This window comes from Chiloscyllium plagiosum, unplaced genomic scaffold (genome assembly GCF_037043375.1).
Source record: "Chiloscyllium plagiosum isolate Xiang-an unplaced genomic scaffold, Cpla_swu_hap1 HiC_scaffold_3, whole genome shotgun sequence".
Taxonomy (NCBI): Eukaryota; Metazoa; Chordata; class Chondrichthyes; order Orectolobiformes; family Hemiscylliidae; genus Chiloscyllium; species Chiloscyllium plagiosum.
In genome coordinates, this window is record NW_028270141.1 from 562,425 (window position 1) to 585,701 (window position 23,277).

At 43.5% G+C, this 23,277-nt stretch overlaps 1 protein-coding gene across 3 annotated transcripts in view; it reads right to left on the reverse strand.

Moving 5' to 3' along the window:
• The window catches only part of garem2 (GRB2 associated regulator of MAPK1 subtype 2), a 322,420-nt gene that overhangs the window by 221,575 nt on the left and 77,568 nt on the right, over positions 1 to 23,277 (reverse strand). The window contains exon 2 of one of the 3 annotated variants that reach the window (XM_043675852.2): positions 3,666 to 3,806. The exons of 1 other annotated variant lie outside the window; for it this stretch is intronic. In XM_043675852.2, the coding sequence (XP_043531787.2) occupies positions 3,666 to 3,806 (141 nt within the window). Of the gene's footprint in view, positions 1 to 3,665; positions 3,807 to 23,277 lie in introns of those variants that run through there. One more of the 3 variants, XM_043675871.2, reaches the window with a different exon arrangement.

Genomic DNA, 23,277 nt, shown 5'->3' on the forward strand with positions numbered 1-23,277 from the left:
TGCCAGGGTTGGAGGCTTTCTGCTAAAGGGGAGGCTGAATAGGTTGGGACTGTTTTCCCTAAAATGTCAGAGGCTGAGGGGTGACCTTATAGAGGATTAGAAAATCACGAGGGCCATGGATAGGGTAAATAAACAAGGTCTTTTCCCTGGGGTGGGGGAGTCCAGAACTAGAAGGCATAGGTTGAGGATGGGAGTGGAAAAATTTGAAAGGGACTTAAGGGTAATATTTTCACGCAAAGGGTGCTGTGTGTATGGAATGAGCTGCCATAGGAAGTGATGGAGGCCAGTACAATTACAGCACTTAAAAGGCATCTGGACGGAAATATGAATAGGAGGGGTTTAGAGGGGTATGGGCCAAGTGCTGGAAAATGGAACTAGATTAATTTAGGATATCTGATCGACATGGACAAGTTGAACTGAAGGGTCTATTTCCGTGCTGTACACCTCTATGACTCTACTACACATCACTCAATCCAGAATTGCCCGTTCCCGAATGGGTTAGAACAGAACAGAACAGAACAGAACAATACAGCACAGAACAGGCCCTTCGGCCCACGATGTTGTGCCGAACTTCTAACCTAGATTAAGTACCCATCCATGTACCTATCCAAATGCCGCTTAAAGGTCGCCAATGATTCCGACTCTACCACTCCCACGGGCAGCGCATTCCATGCCCCCACCACTCTCTGGGTAAAGAACCCACCCCTGACATCTCCCCTATACCTTCCACCCTTCACCTTAAATTTATGTCCCCTTGTAACACTCTGTTGTACCCGGGGAAAAAGTTTCTGACTGTCTACTCTATCTATTCCTCTGATCATCTTAGAAACCTCTATCAAGTCACCCCTCATCCTTCGCCGTTCCAACGAAAAAAGGCCGAGAACTCTCAACCTATCCTCGTACGACTTCCTCTCCATTCCAGGCAACATCCTGGTAAATCTTCTCTGCATCCTCTCCAAAGCTTCCACATCTTTCCTAAAGTGAGGCGACCAGAACTGCACACAGTACTCCAACTGTGGCCTAACCAAAGTCCTGTACAGCTGCAACATCACTTCACGACTCTTGAATTCAATCCCTCTGCTAATGAACGATAATACTCCATAGGCCTTCTTACAAACTCTATCCACCTGAGTGGCAACCTTCAAAGATCTATGTACATAGACCCCAAGATCCCTCTGTTCCTCCACCTGACTAAGAACCCTACCATTAACCCTGTATTCCGCATTCTTATTTGTTCTTCCAAAATGGACAACCTCACACTTGGCAGGGTTGAACTCCATCTGCCACTCCTCAGCCCAGCTCTGCATCATATCTAAGTCCCTCTGCAGCCGACAACAGCCCTCCTCACTGTCCACAACTCCACCTATCAAAGTTCTACCAAAGTTGCTCCAAAAACCATCTTGTAGACATTCTACTAATTCCTTTTCTTGGAATCCAGTACCAACCTGATTTTCCCAGTCCATCTGCATTTTGAAGCCCCCATGATTACAATAATAGTGCCTTACTTACATGACTTTGCTATCTTCTATTTTATTTTCTGCCCCATATCCTGAGTACTGTTAGGAAGCCTGTGCACAACTCCCAGAGTCTTTTTTTCCTACGCGGTTCCTCAACTCTATTCACACATATACACCTTCTAAATCACTTCTTGCTATCAATTTAACTTCACTGTTTATTAACAAGGCAACCCCGCCCCTGTACTTCACTTCCTCCTTCAGCCTGTCCAACTATAAGTCATGTATCCCTGGATATTTAGTTCCCTGATGTCCATGCAACCACATCTCTATGCTATCCATAACATCATACACACCAATTTCAAACTGTACTACAAGCTCACTTACCTTGTTTTGTAAGCAGCGTGCATTTAAGCACAATACCCTTAATCCTGTATGGACCACTGCCCCTAACTTGGTTGCCCCTTATCTGTTATGCCTGAAGTTGAACCCTTTCCATTCTCTCTCTACTGTTACTTATTCTGGAAACTTTCACAACCTCTCCTGAACCCAACCCCCATTTAACTAGTCTAAAGTCCTGTTACCTCAATGTATTTTGATTTGTGCCACCAGTTCATCTAACTTATACTGAGTGCTCATGCATCAAGATGCAAAGATCTTAAGTTTATTCTATTATTGACTTTCCCAACAGTTTCGTGGTTCCTTGGTTCAATATGACATTCACACATTCTGTCCCTTCCTGGTAACAATCAATCCCATCATGAACCAATAATCCTACCTGCTCCTTTACTATTAATTTTATAATCTTCCATGCAACTGGAACCATCTCCCCTACTATGTGATTTAAATTCCATGGAAGTTTTATTACAACGTTCATTTGGACCTAAGGACAGAGGGACTGGTTTTAGTTCACATATTTACCTCAATGTTGTTAAAGCTATTGGTCATTATTAATTGCTTATCACCAATTGTTTGACCTAGGAAATACTCTTTTGCTGAGACCTTGGAGTGCAGGTTCATAGCTCCTTGAAAGTGGAGTTGCAGGCAGATAGGATAATGAAGAAGGCGTTTGGTATGCTTTCCTTTATTGGTCAGAGTATTGAATACAGGAGTTGGGAGGTCATGTTGCAGCTGGACAGGACATTGGTTAGGCCACTGTTGGAATATTGCATGCAATTCTGGTCTCCTTCCTATCGGAAAGATGTTGTGAAACCTGAAAGGGTTCAGAAAGGATTTACAAGGATGTTGCCAGGGTTGGAGGATCTGAGCTACAGGGAGAGGCTGAACAGGCTGGGGCTGTTTTCCCTGGAGCGTCGGAGGCTGAGGGGTGACCTTATAGAGGATTACAAAATTATGAGGGGCATGGACAGGGTAAATAGACAAAGTCTTTTCCCTGGGGTCGGGGAGTCCAGAATTAGAGGGCATAGGTTTAGGGTAAGAGGGGAAAGATATAAAAGAGACCTAAGGGGCAACTTTTTCACACAGAGGGTGGTACATGTATGGAATGAGCTGCCAGAGGAAGTGGTGGAGGCTGGCACAATTGCAACATTTAAGAGGCATTTGGATGGGTATATGAATAGGAAGGGTTTGGAGGGATATGGGCCGGGTGCTGGCAGGTGGGACTAGATTGGGTTGGGATATCTGGTCGGCATGGACAGGTTGGACCGAAGGGTCTGTTTCCATGTGTACATCTCTATGACTCTATAATAGCAACAGAAGAGGTTGTATTGTTATTTCTCATTGCATTCTTTCATCCACAAATAACCAGATTAATTCAATCAGAAACAAGTCAGCAGTGAGTGATGATCTGATTAAGCGAAGCATTGTTATGAATTTACTAAATGCTAATACCATTTGGAGAGATTGAACTGCATTCTGGGTCTATTAGGGTTAGGGTTAGGGCCTTTCAGAATAACATGCATGCAGTAGGCTGTATAATCAATTGAGGTAAACATTGAAACTTTTTTATGATCCTGTTTAGCTAAGAATTACTTACTATTTCACATTCAATACTTAATTCTTAATTGACTTTGACAACATGGGTTGATACAAGGTAGAAACCTAATTCAATGATTATCAGGCTGCATGCTTCATGGCATTCAACTGCAAAGATTTAGCTGATTAATTACCCAGATCCATAAAGTGAAGGTGACCTCTACACTTTTCCCAAATTTGGAAACATCATTGCTTTCATCTTATTGCTTTCCTTACCGAGGTATTGCAGTGGGATGTCAATCTTCGGTCCAATCACATAGTGGCCCTCCTCTAAGCTGTGTGCAGTCACTGTAGTCCACTGCCTGCATGAATGGATTAGTAATAGATCCTGGTCGGTCAATCCCTCTATATATTCCCCTGAAAAACAATCCACAGAATACATGTAGATGGATTCTGATAGAATATCCACAGACTTGTTTAAATTTCAGGTTATTATTCAATTTAGAGCTAAATGTTTAATGAAAGCATTAGTGATATATAAAGTGAGTTGGGATTTTACGTGATTTAAATGATGCATTATGGCACAAATAGGATGAAAGGGAGACAGAACTACAAACAGTGTAAGACAAGGACAGATGTCCTGACAGATATGGTAAGGCTGAAGCATACTCAAGAGAGTTTAGAAAATGCCACATACCATAAGAATGTCATCAATCATGGCAATGAAATCTAGACAAATACAATCAGTATTGTAGCTTTGTGTCCCTCTTAAAGCAACTGTTATCATGTTGCAGGAAGAAAAGCAATAAAATCAGCAGAACTCACCACTGCTATGCAGTAAGAACAAATATGAACTAGGAGCAGGAGTAGGCAAAGTGGCCCATTGACCCTGCTCCATTATTCAATCAGATCATGGCTGATCTTTTCATGGACTCAACTTCACTTACCCGTCTGCTCACTATCGCTCTTAACTCCTTTACTGTTCAAAATTTTGTCTTTGCCTTAAAAACATTTAACAAGGCAGCCTCAACAGTTTTACTGGGCAGGGAATTCCACAGATTTACAACACCCTTGGTGAAGAAGTTCCTCCTCATCTCAGTCCTAAATCTGCTCTCCCTTATTTTGAGGCTATGCCCCTCGTTCTAGTTTCACCCGCCAGTGGAAACAAACCCCCTGCTTCTATCTTATCTATTCCCGCCATAATTTTATGTTTTTATGTGAACTCCCCTTTTCTTCTAAATTCCAATGAACATAGTCCCAGTCTACTCAAAATCTCCTCATAAGCCAACCCTCTCAACTCCAGAATCAATTTAGTGAACTCCCCTGCACCCCCTCCAGTGCCAATACATCCTTTCACAAGTACGGAAACCCAAAACTATACACAGTAAATCAGATAGCAACTTCTGAACTTGTGCAGCCAAATGTGTAACTCAGGAAGTTGCTGTTTAATGTATCTTGACCTTTCACAAATTTTCACGCCAAAAAGAGCTCACCAAAAAAATTAAAACAAATTAAAAAATTAAACATATTTATTGGAGAGTGAGAAACCAAAGACAGCAGAGCACAGCACAAGGTTGAAGAAGAAAGCAAATACTCTTTTTAGATTAGATTCCCTACAGTATGGAACCAGGCCCTTCGGCCCAACCAGTCCACACCGGCCCTCAGAAGAGAAACCCACAAAGACCTATTTCCCTCTGACTAATGCACCTAACACTATGGGCAATTTAGCATGGCCAATTCAGCTGGCCTGCATATCTTTGGACTGTGAGAGGAAACCGGAGCAAACCCATGCAGACACGGGGAGAACATGCAAACTCCACACAGACAGTCGTCCGAGGCTGGAATCGAACCTGGGACCCTGGTGCTGTGAGGCAGCAGTGCTAACTGCAGTGCCGCCGTGCCACTCTTAGTGAAAGTCGGAGTGCTATAGATTCAATAAAGCATGCACAGGAGGAGGTCAACAAGTATGAACTGGAGTTTAAATTTTAAGAATTCTACATGACATTGTAATGGGTTCTTGATCTTTCTAAAACTGTCAGGGCAGACATTGATCTCTCTGCACCTTCTCTGTAGCTGTAACACTGTTTTTCTACCTTGATGCACTTGGTATGGTATGATCTGCCTGAATAACATACAAAACAATGCCTTTCACTGTACCTCGGTACATGTGACAATACATCAACCTCAGGTTGATTTGGGGATTCATGTGGAAGGTTTGAGTGATAACGAGAGTGTGTTTAGGCTGGAACTTTTGTCTCTGGAGAATAGGAGGCTGAGGGGTCTCCTTATAGAGGTTTATAAAATCATGAGGGGCATAGATAAGGTGAATAAGCAAGGTTTATTTCCCAGGATAGGGGAGTCCGAAACTAGAGGGCATAGGTTTAAGGTAAAATGGGAAAGATTTAAAAGGTAACTTTTTACATAGAGGGTGGTGCGTATATGGAACAAGCTTCCAGAGTCAGTGGTAGAGGCAGGTACAATTACAACATTTAAAAGACATTTGGGCAGGTACATGGATAGGAAAGGTTTCAAGGGATATGGGCCAAATGCAGTGAAATAGGACTAGTTCTATTTGGAAAACCTGATTGACATGGTCGAGTTGGGCCAAAGGGACTATTTCCATGTGGTATGACCCTATGACTCATTAAAACAGATGAAGGATTTGAAGTTGTTGCACGTAGCTACTGGCCACTCGCTAACCGTACAAAATAAGATCAGATGTTAGCCTTTCAGATGTAAGTGTATTTTCAGTGGTATTAACTGGTCATAAAAACTGGTATACAAACTTTCTAGTTTGAAAATGTCCTTTTACCTGTGTGGAGTCACATTCCTTTAGACCTTAACTATCATTGAACATTTTTATTTGACTTATTACTGTCTTATTTATCTTGCCCTTTCTGTCTTAACTTCATCTTTCTTTCTTTTGCTTTGTTTTACTTTCTGGGCATGCTGTTACATTGAATTAAATATTATAACTTACAGTTTCTCATTCAGAGTCTGTGGATCACATTTAACCTATTCACTTGCAGAGAGTGAATTCAAGCCCTCAATGAGGACTCTTCAATCTCATTGATTTGTGAGACAAGCCTATTCATATAGACCCAGAACCCTGAAGAGGGCAAATACTGAAATGACTAATTATTGTAAGTTGCAGCACAATGCCCATGAAATGTCTGTGGACAGGAATATCAGTAATGAAGGGCAAGTACCATTCCTCTGTTGCTTACGGTGGAATCTGGGTCAATAATTGCTGTATTTATGGTTGCTACAATATGGCGTAAACCCTTCTGCTAATTTAAAAGATGCACACACAAAAGCTCACCTCGTAATCTGTTAAAGTATGAATGACAAAGAACTACCAAATTCCCTCAATGTAAAGAAAAATTAACAATTTATTCTTTAACTCTAAGAAACACAAAAACATTAAACAACATCTATCGACATGGTAATCCTCTTTTGTCTGGTCAATTTGCCTACCTCCCACTCTATAACAATATACTGATCTGATAAAACCCCTTGATTGAGTTTAACCAAAAAAAACAAATTTTGAAACCAGCCAGTTGTCACTTTTCCCTTGGTATCTTCATCTGTACTTTACTGGGTTCCTTCGGTCTTCTGCTTCATAAATTTCATATGAAAATGTACCTTTCAGAGAGAGGCTCTGCAAGCCGTATTTCGTTGGTGCTTTTTGCTGCACTGGCTAATTGTTCAAAATGCCCAATTTTATATACTCAAAACATCGGACCGTATCATTGGTCTGATGTCTTCAAAACATTAACATTCAAATTCAATTGGACTTTGGTAGCTTGGGGCATAATTTAAACTAATTGGCTAAATTCCAATTTGTTGTGTACCATGGCAACTCAGCTCCAGCTATCTGTTTTCACAACCAAATGTTACATTTTTAAATTTTTCAGCACACTCTGTGCCTCTCTAGCTTCATGCCAGCTTCCACACACCTACACCTTCATAATACCTCCTCCCTTAAGAAAACAAATGAACCATCATCATGAAAAGATGGCTTCTTTTTTTTCTCTATTCCTTAATCACATTACCATGACATACATATGACTTTCACCTAAGTTCATATTAATTTCTCCCCTCATATATATATATAACATTGAATAGATACCAATCTCATCTATACTTTATCAGTTATATCCGCGATAACACATCTGCTATTACATTCTTATGACCTGCAACATGTAAGACCTGCAAATTCTAAATCTGCAACATAAGACTCCAATGAAATAGTCTCATATTCTTGTATTTAAAGCATTCCAAATATATAAGAGGATTGTGATCCGTGTACACAACCATCTCTGACACTTTGTTTGTGACACACACATTAAAATGTTGTAAGGCCAGTACCAAATGCAATAGTTCTTTTTCGATCGTACAGTATTTTCTCTGCTCGGTGTTGAGTTTCTTTGAAAAGTAGCCGACTGGCAGTTCAATTCCATCATAATCTTTCTGTAGCAGTACAGCTCCAACTCCTATGTCACTAGCATCATTGCAACCTTGAAAGGTTTCAAAAAGTTTGGTGTAGCTAAAACTGGTGCAGTGGTTAATATTGTTTTTAAACTGTTGAATGCCTCCTGGCATTGTTCTGTTCACTGAAACTTTGTGTTCTTCTTCAGCAAATTGGCTAATGGTGCGACTACACTGCTAAAGTTTGGAACAAACTTCCGATAGAATCCACTTAGTCCTAAAAATTGAAGCACTTCTCTCTTCGAGGTTGGTCATGGAAATTCCTCGAAGGCCTTTGTCTTTGCATTCCACGGGGTCAACCTTCCATGACTAATGTTATGTCCCAAGAACATCATTTCTGCTTTCACGAATTCAATTTTGTTTACGTTTATAACCAGTTTTGCTTCTCTTAATCAGTCAAAGAGCTCTGCCAACTGTACCATATGATCTTTCCAGGGCTCACTAAAGATCACTACGTTGTTCAAACAGACTGCACAGTTTGTTAACCCAGCCACAACTCTGTTCATGAGGCTTTGGAATGTGGTGCATGTGTTCTTCATTCCAAAGGGCTCACTTTTAATTCATATAGCCCCTCTGGGGTTACAAAATGCAGAAATCCCTTTCATTCTCTCTGACAAACACACCTGCCAATAACCACGTGGTCAGTCCAACTTTTGGCTTGTCCAACTTTCTCGATAAAATCCTCCAATCTCGGGATTATGTATGAGTTTGATTTCATCACAGCGTTGACCTTCTGATAATCCATGCAAAATTGTTGAGTTCCATCAGTTTTGGGAACCAAGATGACTGGCGAACTCCACTCACTCTGACTTGGTTTGATGATATCTTCGTTGAGCATGGCCTCCACTTCTTTCTGGACCTATCTGGCTTTGACAGGTGTTGTTTTATTGGAACAGTATTCCCTATGTCTCCCTCATGCACAATAGCATTAGTCTTCCATATCTTATTCCTACATATGTCTTCATACTGCTGTGACAAACCTTTCAATTGTGTTTTTTGTTCATGAGACAGATAGTTTACTCCCTTATCCCATTCCTCAAGAACTTCCTCATTGTTTAACGTATTTTGAGACACATCAAATTCCACATCATCTGGATTTGATTCCTCACTCTGCGGGGCAGTAACTAACACATGTTTCTCCAGTTTTTTCAGATAATAACCCTCAGGAATATCCTCTGCTTCCTTTTCAGAGTATGCATCAACATATACATATTTTATTGTCTCGTTTTTCTGTTGCTAGTCAATAAGCCTTTCAGGGCTAAACACCTTTGTCTGACCCTCTGCCTGTTCAGGTTTTTCCTGCACCATTATGTTAAACAGGGTACCGCTAATTGAACCTCAACTTCAGCATGGGGGGCATAGCTTTAAGTTGAAGGGTGATAGATACAAGATAGATGTCAGAGGTAGTTTCTTTACTCAGAGTAGTAGGGGCATGGAATGCACTGCCTGCAACAGTTACACACTCGCCAATTTTAAGGGCATTTAAATGGTCATTGGATAGACATATGGATGAAAATGGAATAGTGTAGGTTGGATAGGGTTTCAGATTGGTTTCACAGATCGGTGCAACATAGAGAGCTAAAGGGCCTGTACTGCACTGTAATGTTCTATGTTCTGTAACGCCTTCACCCTTCTCTTTAGTTTTTGCTTCGTGCTGTGACTTATGATAGTGGGATCTTGTTACTACACAGTCTGGGAAAATACCAGGATATTTTTCTTTTAACTTCTCAGTTTCCTCGTCTTCCTTGGGCTTTTCCATAACAAGGGGTGTCACTCGCACTTTGGACCCTGCTAAATTGTTCCCAAGAACAAACTGGATTCCTGTAACTCACATTCTGTCAATCACTCCCACTGTTTCTTCCACAGTCTTGAGCTGGCACTCCAACCGCAGCACAATGGCTCAGTGATTAGCACTGCTGCCTCTCAGCGCCAGGGAGACTGTCTATGTGGAGTTTGCACATTCTCCCTGTATTTGCGTGGGTTTCCTCTGGGTGCTCTAGTTTCCTCCCACAATCCAAAGATGTGCAGATTAGGAGCATTAGTCAGGGGTAAATAAAGGGTAGGGGAATGGCTCTGGGTGGGTTACTCTTCAGAGGGTCGGTCTGTACTTTTTTCCATACTGTAGGGATTCTAATCTAAAAAGACCTGATCTTACATAGGTGAACGCTGAATTTCAGACCATCTGTTCCACAAATTACCACTCTCTCGGGTAACAGGACGGAAAGAGTGCAAATTTGTTCATCACTTACTATGGGAGAGTGGTTAGATCCTGGATCTCTCAAAATTATAACTTCTTGCCCTTCTTCCCTTGTTCTTTCTGAGTAAACTTTACACACAGCGGCGAATTCTTTATAGAGATCAGGCACCAACTCCTTGCCCCTGCCTAGACTGTGCACTCCCCTGCAGCTCCTTGACTTTTCTTGGGGTCTCCTCTACTACCTTCACTAATGCCACTGGCTTAACTTCTTTTATCACATCTTTTCCCACAGTGCCTTTCTTTAATGACCAGCACTATGATTTTTTGTGTCCCATTTTACCATAATAGAAACACCTGAGACCTTTCACCTCCTTTCCACCCTCTTGGGCTTCTTTTTTAACCTGTAGTGAACTCTTACCTGTGTTTCATAGTATAGAATCTCCTCTTCTCCCAAGTTCTACCCCTCACAGGATGAAATCTTTGCCGGAAGCTTATCTTAAGCACCAACATGTATTCATCTGCGAATTCTGCTGCTCTTCTCAATTCCTGAGTTTCTGTTCCTCCATGTGAATTCTTACCAACTCTGGAAATGAGTTTTTAAACTCCTCCAGCAGAATAATCTCTCTTAGAGACTCATAGATCTTAACTATCTATAAGGCCTGCACCCATCTATCAAAATGACTATGTTAAATTCTTTCAAACTCAACATAGGTCTGACCCTTTTCCTTCTTTATGTTTCTGAACCGCTGTCTATATGCTTCTGGTACCAATTCATAAGCACTCAAGATAGTCTGTTTGACCTCTTCATAATCTCCTGACCCCTCATCTGACAGCACTACAAATACCTCACTAACTCTGCTGACCAATTTAGTCTGAACTAGCATTACCCACAAGTCCTCTGATTACCTCATCTGCCTAGACAATTTTACAAATGAAATAAAGAAGGCTTCTACATCTTTCTCATCAAAATTTAGCAGAATTCTGACATATTTGTATATATCACTACCTTCTCTTTTAATCTCCATCTTGTTAACTTGACATTGCTGACAAAAGTCATAACTTGTGAAGCTCAAATTCTCTCTCCCTTTCTTTCTCTCTCTTTCCCTTCTCTCTTTCTTTTTACTCTCTCTCTTTTTTTCTTCCTCTCTCCCTTTGTTTATCTTCTAACTCCATTTTCCTCAATTGTAATTTAGGTTTTTCTAACTCTAGTGCACTTGTCTGTTTCCCTAACCCTATTTGCTCATTCTAAAAGTAAGGTCTTTTTCTTTCCTTCTAAACTTTCTTGGCAAATTTGGGAATTATCTTCAAACCCCAGAACCTCTTCAGCAATTTTAAGAACCATTTCTCTCACTTTTAATTTAATCAACCACAAGTCACTGAAATTAAACAAATTGTCATACCTATGTTTTATTTTAGGACCTAGGGCACTAACCTGCAAATGTTTAAATCTACTGGGTTTTGTTTTGTACCCCAAACCTATTCTAATCTGTCAGACTGGATATGTCTAAGCGGTTCAAATCACGGATACTGCCGGGAAGGGTAAGATTTCTCACTTAAAAAGGGACTTACCTCGGGAGTCGGGCCTCCATTTTGACAGAGCGGCGAGGAGAGAAGGTGGAGTGAAGCGAGGGTTTCCGGGAAGGGAAGGGCTTAATTTATATTTGGGCAGTGGCTATCCCCCTCCTGCCCCCCTCCTCTAACCGAAAGAAAAAGACTTTGTAAGGTAAGGCTTTTATTTTTTCTTTATCTTTCTTTTTCATATATTTAAGTGCATTGTTTGGTTTTAGTTAGTTCACATAAAGCTCAGCTTACAATGGCAGGGGACCTCAGACCCATGGCATGTGCCTCTTGCTTGATGTGGGAGCTTAGGAACGTGTCTGACATTCCTGACTCTTACATTTGCAAGAAGTGTGTCCAGCTGCAGCTCTTGTTTGACCACATGACGGCTCTGGAGCTGCGGATGGACTCACTGTGGAGCATCCGCGGTGCTCAAGAGGTCGTGGATAGCACGTTTAGTGAACAGGTCACACCTCAGGTTAGGATTACTGAGCAAGACAGTGAATGGGTGACCAAAAAACAGAAAAAGAGGAGAAAGGCAGTGCAGGTGTCCCCTGCGGTCATCTCCATCCACAACAGGTTTACCGTTTTGGATACTGTTGGGGGAGATGGTTCACCAGGGGAGGGCAGCAGTTGTCAAGATCATGGCACCATGGCGGGCACTGCTGTTCAGAAGGGCAGGAAAAAGACTCGTAGGGCCATAGTCAAAGGGGATTCTATTGTAAGGGGAGTAGCCGAAAACGGGATTCCTGGATAGTATGTTGCCTCCCAGATGCTTGGGTCAGGGATGTCACCGATCGGCTACAGAGCATTCTAAAAGGGGAGGGTGAACAGACAGTTGTCTTGGTGCATATAGGCACCAATGATATAAGTAGGAAATGAGATGAGGTCCTGAAAGAAGAATTCAGGGAACTAGGAGAGAAGTTAAAGAAAAGGACCTCAAAGGTAGTGATCTCGGGATTACTACCAGTGCCATGTGCTAGCCAACGTAGAAATGAAAACATAGGTAGGATGAACATATGGCTTGAGAGATAGTCATTGAGTCATAGTGTCATAGAGATGTACAGCACGGAAACAGACTCTTCGGTCCAACCCATCCATGCCAACTAGATATCCCAACCCAATCTAGTCCCACCTGCCAGCACCCAGTCCATATCCCTCCAAATCCTTCCTATTCATATACCCATCCAAATGCCTCTTAAATGTTGCAATTGTGCCAGCCTCCACCACTTCCTCTGGCAGCTCATTCCATACACGTACCACTCTCTGCGTGAAAAAGTTGCCCCTTAGGTCTCTTTTATATCTTTCCCCTCTCACCCTAAACCTATGCCCTCGAGTTCTGGACTCCCCGACCCAAGGGAAAAGACTTTGTCTATTTATCCTATCCATGCCGCTCATAATTTTGTAAATCTCTATAAGGTCAACCCTCAGCCTCCGACGCTTCAGGGAAAACGGCCCCAGCCTGTTCAGCCTCTCCCTGTAGCTCAGATCCTCCAACCCTGGCAATGTCCTTGTAAATCTTTTCTGAACCCTTTCAAGTTTCACAACATCTTTCCAATAGGAAGGAGACCAGAATTACACGCAGAATTCCAACAGTGGCCTAACCAATGTCCTGTACAGCCACAACATGACCTCCCAACTCCTGTACTCAATACTCTGACCAATAAAGGAAAGCATACCAAACGCCTTCTTCACTATCCTATCTACCTGTGACTCCACTTTCAAGGAGCTATGAACCTGCACTCCAAGGTCTCTTTGTTCAGCAACACTCCCTAGGACCTTACCATTAAGTGTATAAGTCCTGCGAAGATTTGCTTTCCCAAAATGCAGCACCTCGCATTTATCTGAATTAAACTCCATCTGCCACCTCTCAGCCGATTGGCCCATTAGATTGGATTAGATTAGATTACTTACAGTGTGGAAACAGGCCCTTCGGCCCAACAAGTCCACACCGCCCCGCCGAAGCGCAACCCACCCATATCCCTACATTTACCCCTTACCTAACACTACGGGCAATTTAGTATGGCCAATTCACCTGCCCTGCACATCTTTGGACTGTGGGAGGAAACTGGAGCACCCGGAGGAAACCCACGCAGACACGGGGAGAATGAGCAAACTCCACACAGTCAGTCGCCTGAGGCGGGAATTGAACCCGGGTCACTGGCACTGTGAGGCAGCAGTGCTAATCTAATCTAATCTAATCTAATCTAATCCATCTGCCACCTCTCAGCCGACTGGCCCATCTCGTCCAGATCCTTTTGTAATCTGAGGTAACCCTCTTTGTGTCCACTACACCTTCAATTTTGGTGTCATCTGCAAACTTACTAACTGTACCCCTTATGCTCACATCCAAATCATTCATGTTAATGACAAAATGTAGAGGGCCCAGCACTGATCCTTGTAGCACTCCACTGGTCACAGGCCTCCGGTCTGAAAAACAACCCTCCACCACCACCCTCTGTCTTCTACTTTGAGCCAGTTCTGTATCCAAATGGTTAGTTCTCCCTGTATTCCATGAGATCTAAGTTGAAACTTTATTGCTGGAACAGCACAGCAGGTCAGGCAGCATCCAGGGAACAGGAGATTTGACGTTTCGGGCACAGGCCCTTCTTCAGGAATGAGCAGAGAGTGTTCAGCAGGAGAAGATAAAAGGTAGGGAGGAGGGACTTGGAGGAGGGGAGTTGGAAATGTGATAGGTGGAAAGAGGTCAAGGTGAGGTTGATAGGTCGGAGTAGGATGGAGGCGGAGAGGTCAAGAAGAAGACTGCAGGTCAGGAAGGCGGTGCCGGGCTGGAGGGATTCGGCTGAGACAAGGTGGGGGGAGGGGGGATGAAGAAACTGGTGAAGTCCAAGTTCATCCCCTGTGGTTGGAGGGTTCCCAGTCGGAAGATAAGACGCTCCTCCTCCGACCGTCGCGTTGTTGTGGTTTGGCGGTGGATGAGTCCAATGACCTGCATATCCTCGGTGGAGTGGGAGGGGGAGTTGAAATGCTGTGCTACAGGGTGGTTGGGTTGGTTCGTCCGGGTGGCCCAGAGGTGCTCTCTGAATCGCTCCGCAAGTAGGCGGCCTGTCTCCCCAATATAGAGGAGGCCACACCGGCTGCAGCGGATGCAGTAGATGATGTGGGTGGAGGTGCAGGTGAATCTGTGGCGGATATGGAAGTTTCCTTTGGGGCCTTGGAGAGAAGTGAGGGGGGAGGTGTGGGCGCAAGTGTTGCACCTCCTGCGGTTGCAAGGGAAGGTGCCGGGAGTGGAGGTTGGGTCGGTGGGGGGTGTGGATCTGACAAGGGAGTCGCGGAGGGAGTGGTCTCTACGGAAAGCTGATAGGGGAGGGGAGGGAAATATATCCTTGGTGCTGGGGTCTGTTTTGAGGTGGCGGAAGTGACGGCGGATGATGCGCTGTACGTGGAGATTGGTGGGGTGGTAGGTGAGGACCAGTGGGGTTCTGTCCTGGTGGCGGTTGGAGGGGCGGGGCTCAAGGGCGGAGGAGCGGGAAGTGGAGGAGATGCGGTGGAGGGCACCGTCGACCACGTCGGGGGGAAATTGCGGTCCTTGAAGAAGGAGGCCATCTGTGTTGTACGTATTTTGAACTGGTCCTCCTGGGAGCAGATGCGGCGGAGACGAAGGAATTGGGAGAATGGGATGGTGTTTTTACAGGGGGCAGGATGGGAGGCGGTGTAGTCCAGGTAGCTGTGGGAATCGGTTGGTTTGTAGTAGATGTCCGTGTTGATTCGGTCGCCTGAGATAGAAACAGAAAGGTCTAGGAAGGGGAGGGAGGAGTCCGAGACTGTCCAGGTGAATTTGAGGTCGGGGTGGAAGGTGTTAGTGTAGTGGATGAACTGTTCAACCTCCTCGTGGGAGCACGAGGTAGCGCCGATACAGTCATCAATGTAGCGAAGGAAAAGATGGGGGGTGGGGCCAGTGTAGTTGCGGAAGATGGATTGTTCCACATACCCTACGAAGAGGCAGGCATAGCTGGGGCCCATGCGGGTGCCCATGGCTACTCCTTTTGTTTGGAGAAAGTGGGAGGATTGGAAAGGAAAGTTGTTCAGGGTGAGGACCAGTTCGGTCAGTCGAAGGAGGGTGTCGGTGGAAGGGTACTGGGTGGTACGGCGGGAAAGGAAGAAGCGGAGTGCTTTGAGTCCTTCGTGATGGGGGATGGAGGTGTACAGGGACTGGATGTCCATGGTGAAGATGAGGCGTTGGGGACCGGGGAAGCAGAAATCCTGGAGGAGGTGGAGGGCGTGGGTGGTGTCACGAACGTAGGTGGGGAGTTCTTGGACTAATGGGGACAGGACCGTGTCGAGGTATGCCGAGATGAGTTCGGTTGGGCAGGAGCAGTCTTCTTCTTGACCTCTTCTGACCTGCAGTCTTCTTCTTGACCTCTCCGCCTCCATCCTACTCCGACCTATCAACCTCACCTTGACCTCTTTCCACCTATCACATTTCCAACGCCCCTCCTCCAAGTCCCTCCTCCCTACCTTTTATCTTCTCCTGCTGAACACTCTCTGCTCATTCCTGAAGAAGGGCCTGTGCCCGAAACGTCGAATCTCCTGTTCCCTGGATGCTGCCTGACCTGCTGTGCTGTTCCAGCAATAAAGTTTCAACTTTGATCTCCAGCATCTGCAGACCTCACTTTCTCCTTCCATGACATCTAACCTTGCTAAACAGTCTCCCATGGGGAACCTTGCCGAACGCCTTACTGAAGTCCATATAGATCACATCTACCGCTCTGCCCTCATCAATCTTCTTTGTTACTTCATCAAAAAACTCAATCAAGTTTGTGAGACATGATTTCCCATGCACAAAGCCATGTTGACTATCCCTAATCAGTCCTTCCCTTTCCAAATACATGTACATCCTGTCCTTCAGGATTCCCTCCAACAACTTGCCCACCACTGAGGTCAGGCTCACCGGTCTGTAGTTCCCTGGCTTGTCTTTACCGCCCTTCTTAAACAGTGGCACCACGTTTGCCAACCTCCAGTCTTCCGGCACTTCACCTGTGACTATCGATGATACAAATATCTCAGCAAAATGCTCAGCAATCAGTTCTCTAGTTTTCCACAGAGTTCTCGGGTACACCTGATCAGGTCCTGTGGATTTATCCATCTTTAACTGTTCAAGACATCCAGCACTTCCTCCTCTGTATATCTGGACATTTTGCAAGATGTCACCATCTATTTCCCTACGGTCTATATCTTCCATATCCTTTTCCACAGTAAATACTGATGCAAAATATTCATTTGGTATCTCCCCCATTTTCTGTGGCTCCACACAAAGGCCGCTTTGCTGATCTTTGAGGGGCCCTATTCTCTCCCTAGTTACCCTTTTGTTCTTAATATATTTGTAAAAACCTTTTGTATTCTCCTTAATTCTATTTGCCAAAGCTATCTCATGACCCCGTTTAGCCCTCCTGATTTCCCTCTTAAGTATACTCCTACTTCCTTTATACTCTTCTAAGGATTTACTTGATCTATCCTGTCTATACCTGACATATGCTTCCTTCTTTTTCTTAACCAAACCCTCAATTTGTTTAGTCATCCAGCATTCCCTACACCTACCAGCCTTCCCTTTCACCCTGACAGGAATATACTTTCTCTGGATTCCTGTTGGCTTCCCATTTTCCAGCCATCCCTTTACCTGCAAACATCTGCCTCCAATCAGCTTTCGAAAGTTCTTGCTTCATACCGTCAAAATTGGCCTTTCTCCAATTTAGAACTTCAACTTTTAGATCTGGTCTATCCTTTTCCATCACTATTTTAAAACGAATAGAACTATGGTCGCTGGCTCCAAAATCCTCCCCCACTGACACCTCAGTCACCTGCCCTGCCTTATTTCTCAAGAGTAGGTCAAGTTTTGCACCTTCTCTAGGAGGTACATCTACATACTGAATCAGAAAATTGTCTTGTATGCACTTAACAAATTCCTCTCCATTTAAACCTTTAACACTATGGCAGTCCCAGTCAATGTTTGGAAAGTTAAAATCCCCTACCATAACTACCCTATTATTCTTACAGATAACTGAGATCTCCTTACAAGTTTGTTTCTCAATTTCCCTCTGACTATTAGGGAGTCTATAATACATTCCCAGTAAGGTGATCTCCCCTTTCTTATTTCTCAGTTCCACCAAAATAACTTCCCTGGATGTATTTCCGGGAATATCCTCCCTCAACATAGCTGTAATGCTATCCCTTATCAAAAATGCCACTCCCCCTGGTTCAGGTTTGTTGGACATTGAGACCGGTTCTGGGGAAGGTGTGACTTTTACAAAATGGACGGTCTATATCTGAACCAGACTGGAACCAATGTCCTTGGGAGAGATTTTCCTACTGCTGTTGGGGCTGGGGCAGGGGCTGGGATCCAGAAGAGAAAACAAGTAGGCAGTGAGGTGGGGACTGAAGACTGTAAGAATTATGAAAGTGGTATTAATAAAGGGAAGAGTAGGCAGAGAACAGATGAGCGCAAAAAAACTGGTGGCACAAAATGCATCTACTTTAATGTAAGGAGTATAGTGTGTAAGGCAGATGAACTTAGGGCTTGGATTGGTGCCTGGGAGTATGATGTTATTGCAATCACAGAGACTTGGTTGAAGGAAGGGCATGATGATTGGCAACTGAATGTTCCAGGATATAGATGCTTCAGACAGGACAGGGAGGGAAGTAAAAGCGGGGGGGCGGGGGGCGGGTGGAGTTGCATTGCTAGTCAGGGATGATATCACGGCTGTGCTAAAGGAGCACACTATGGAGGTCTTGGGTAGTGAGGCATTATGGGTGGAGCTGAGAAATAAGAAGGGTGCACTCACACTGTTGGGGCTGTATTACAGGCCTCCCAACAGTGAGCGTGAGGTAGAAGAACAAATAGATAAAAAATTATGGAAAGATGTAGAGACAATAGGGTAGTGGTGATGGGAGATTTTACTTTTTCCCAACATTGACTGGGATACACTTCGTGTCAGAGGTCTGGATGGGGTAGAATGTGTAAGAAGTGTCCAGGAGAGTTTTCTAGAGTAGTATGTCAATAGTCCGATGAGGGAAGGGGCCATATTGGACCTGGTACTGGGGAACGAGCCAGGACAGATGGTAGAATTTGCAGTGGGGGATATCTTTGAGAACAGTGACCACAATTCTGTAAGTTTTACAATACTAGTAGAGAGTAGTCCTAAAGGTAAGAGTACTAAACTGGGCCAAGGCCAATTATGTCAAAATTAGGCAGGAGCTCAGAAATATAGATTGGACACAGCCATTTGAAGGGAAGTCCACATTTGAGATGTGGGAGGCTTTCAAAGATAGGTTAAAGATAGTGTAGGATAGGCATGTCCTGTTGAAGGCAAAGGATAGGAAGGGCAAGATTCGTAAACGGTGGAGAAATTGTATGACTAGCTAAGAGGAAAAGGGAAGCATATATAAGGTCTAGGCAGCTAAGAACAGAACGGGCCCTGGAGGAATATCAGAAGAGTAGGACAAGTCTTAAATGAGGAATCAAGCAGGCTAAAAGGGGTCATGAAATAGCTTTAGCAAGCAGAATTAAGGAGAATCCAAAAGCATTTTATTCTTATATAAGAAGCAAACGGGTAACTAGAGAACGGGTTGGTCCACTAAAAGATAGTGAAGGAAGGCTGTGTGTCGAACCTGAGAAAATGGGTGAGATTCTGAATGATTACTTTGCATCAATGTTCACTGAGGAGAGGAACATGATGAATGTTGAGATTAGAGATAGAAGTTTGATTAGTCTGGATCACGTTGACATAAGTAGGGAAGATGTGTTGGGTAGGTTAGAGGTTATTAAGGTGGATAAATCTCCAGGACCGCATGGGATCTATCCCAGGTTGCTGAGGGAGGCGAGAGAGGAAATAGCTGGGGCCCTGACAGATATCTTTGTGATATCCTTAAATACAGGGGAAGTGCCAGATGACTGGAGGGTTGCTCATGTTGACCCCATGTACAAGAAGGGTAGTAGGGAGTCTGGGTAATTTCAGACTAGTGAGCCTGATGTCAGTGGTGGGAAAGCTGCTGGAGAAAATACTGAGGGATAAGATCTATTTATATTTAGAAAAGAATGGGCTTATCAGTGATACGTAACATGGTTTTGTCAGGGGAGACTGTGTCTTACCAACGTAATAGAGTTCTTCGAGGAAGTGACCAAGTTGATAGATGAAGGAAGGGCTGTTGATGTCATATACATGGACTTTAGTAAGATGTTTGATAAGGTTCCCCATGATAGACTAATGGAGAAAGTGAAGTCATATGGTGTGCAGGGTGTTCTAGCTAGGTGGATAAAGAACTGGTTGAGCAGCAGGAGACAGAGAGTAGTAGTTGAAGGGAGTTTCTTGAAATGGAGAAAGGTGACCAGTGGTGTTCCACAGGGGTCAGTGCTGGGGCCACTGTTGTTTGTGATATACATAAATGATCTGGAAGAGGGCACTGTTGGTATGATCAGCAAGTTTGCAGATGACTCAAAGATTGGTAGAGTAGCAGAAAGCATAGGGGACTGTCAAAGAATACAGGATATAGATAGACTTGAGAGTTGGGCGGAAAAGTGGCATATGGATTTCAATCCAGACAAATGTGAGGTGATGCATTTTGGCGAGACTAATTCTAGAGTGAATTATACAATGAATGGAAGAGCCTTGGGAAAAGTTGATGGGCAGAGAGATCTGGGAGTGCAGGTCCATTGTACCCTGAAGGTTGCTGCACAGGTGGATAGAATGGTCATGAAGGCATATAGAATGCTTGCCTTCATTGGATGGGGTATTGAGTATAAGAGCTGGCAGGTCATGTTAACATTGTACAAAACATTGGTTCAGCCGCATTTAGAATACTGTATACATTTCTGGTTGCCACATTACCAAAAGGATGTGGACGCTTTGGAGAGGGTGCAGAGAAGGCTTACAAGGATGTTGCCTAGTATGGAAGGTGCTAGCTATGAAGAGAGGTTGAGTAGGTTAGGTTTATTTTCATTAGAAAAAAGGAGATTGAGGGGGGACCTGATTGAGGTTTATAAAATCATGAAGGGTATGGACAGGGTGAATAGAGACAAGCTTTTTCCTAAGGTGAAGGATTCAATGACGAGTGGTCACGATTTCAAGGTGAGAGGTGGAAAGTTTATGGGGGATACACGTGGCAAGTACTTCACACAGAGGGCGGTGGGCATTTGGAACGCGTTGCCAGCAGGGGTGGTAGAGGCAGGCATGGTAGAATCATTTAAGATGCGTCTGGACAGATGCATGAGTAGGTGGGGAGCAGAGGGATACAGATGCTTAGGAATTGACCAACAGGTTTAGACAGTACATTTGGATCAGCTCTTTGTTCTTTCTTTGTTTTATGAGCCCCCAAACTGTTATGACACCGGGTAAACACTTCTGCTAATTTAAACCATGCACACAGAAAACCCCCCTGATTAGGTTTAACAACAAAAAAATCAAATTTCAAAACCAGTCAGTTGTCACTTTTCCCTTGGTATCTTCATCTGTACTTTCCTGTTTTCTTCGGTCTTCTGCTTCATAAATTTCATATGAAAAAGTACCTTTCAGAGAGAGGTTCTACAGGTTGAATTTTGTTGATGCTCTTTACCATTCTGGCTAACTGTTCAAAATCCCCCGTTTTATATACTCTACAACATCAGACCATCTCATTGGTCAATATCATCAAAACATTAAAATCCAAATTCGATTGGATTTTGGTATTTTGGGGCATAATTTAAACTGATCGGCTGAACTCTAGTTTGTTGTGTACCGTGGCAACTCATCTCCAGCTATCTGTTTCAAACTAAATGTTACATTTTACATTTTCTTCTGCACACTCTGCACCTCTCTAGGTCCGTACCAGCTTCCACCCTCTCTTAAACATACACTACACACCTACACCTTCATAACATGGTGTTGCACTTGATAAAATAACATTATATTTCTGCTGTTACTTCTGTGTGCAGTTGGTGTAAATGGACATCCTTCGGAAATGTGAATCTACCAACCCAGATGGTGAGAGGTAACAGTTGGAACTTAATGTGGCTAACAGGAGGGCTCGCCCATTGCTTACAGACCTGGCCACAGTGCAACATGCCTCTTATCAGAAAGGACACCATATTATTTGGAGGCTAGTACAATTACAGCATTTGAATGGCAGCTGGATGGGTATATGAATGGGATGGGTTTAGAGGGATATAGGCCAAATGCTGGCAATGGGACTAGATTAGGTTAGGATATCTGGGTGGCATGGATGAGTTGGACAAAAGGGTCTGTTTCTGTGCTGTACATCTCTATGACTCTATGACACACTGCCAAACCATGCTGCATGTTCCATGGCAAAGCCTTGACCAACAGCTGTCAATGTACTTGATCTGAGGTTATTTAGGTAGTTAGGATTGACAGTTAATGATTCAGCAGCATCTCCATGCTAATTCTAGTCCAACTAATCAGCACCTTCTCCTTATTGTGGACAAATCGGTGTTCCCTTTTAAATTTTGTTCTTTTATATTCTTTCAATCCTTGGATAAGCACATGCATGATGATGGGATAGTGTAGGGGGATGGGCTTAGATTGGTTCACAGGTTGGCGCAACATCAAGTGCTAAAGGGCCTGCTCTGTGCTGTATTGTTCTATGTTCTATGTCCCAGTTTCTGATAAATGCAAATCAGAGAAGTCCATTTAAAAAGGTACCACTACCTATTTAAAGAAGAAAAACTGACAACTCTCAGATGCATTTGAACAAGAGTGTGACTATTGAAGAATACCAATTATGATATTGGTGTCCATCTACTCCTTCAGTTACAACCTACAGACCATCAGCTCAAACCAACATACTTCCACTACATAGCACCTAGAGCTCTAATCACTCACATTTGGATTAGATCAGACATAATTTGGAATGGATTAGGAATAATTGTCACATCAAGTTACAGACAGGCCAGAATTTCTTCAGTTCAAATAACCAAGAAATCAGGAATTCTGTACATCAACCCAATTCCATTCCACTCATCAGCTGCTTGATCATATACTGTCCAACTGTGTGTAACAAATGGGTCATTATGACCCAAAGCTGAGGTTAAATCTGATCTCAAATTCCACTGCCAAGATTGCCCATTTCTGCAACTGCTTCCATTTCCACCATGACATCACACCTGCTGCTTTCAAATTCTCTGTCACAACTTCCTTAGTTCCTGACTGAATTTTATCAAACAACTTAATTATCTCCATAACAATTGATTCTGAACCCTACCTCCTACATCCCATCCTATCCCTCACATTTTACTACCCAGTTCTCACTGATGCTTCGGGATTTCCATCCCAGTATACTGATGTTAAGATGTTCATATTCATTAACAAACCTCAGTATGACCATATCAGTACAAACCTCCTCCAATACAATGTCTCAGGTTACGTTCTCTGAAAAACCTGGACTTTTCTCTCTGTTCCTTTATCACAGTCTCTAACTGCAAAGCCTTACACTTTAGAAACTTCCCAGCTTCAATAACCTTCCAAAAACTCAACACTTCTCCTAATTTCTGAATTGTACCCAATTATCTTCCATTGTGAAGCTAAAAGGTGCATTAATATACTTGATGGTCTCACAATAGTTTTGTAAATCTTACTCTACCTGATGAAGGAGCAGTGCTCTGAAAACCTGAGATTTCAAATAAACTTGTTGGGC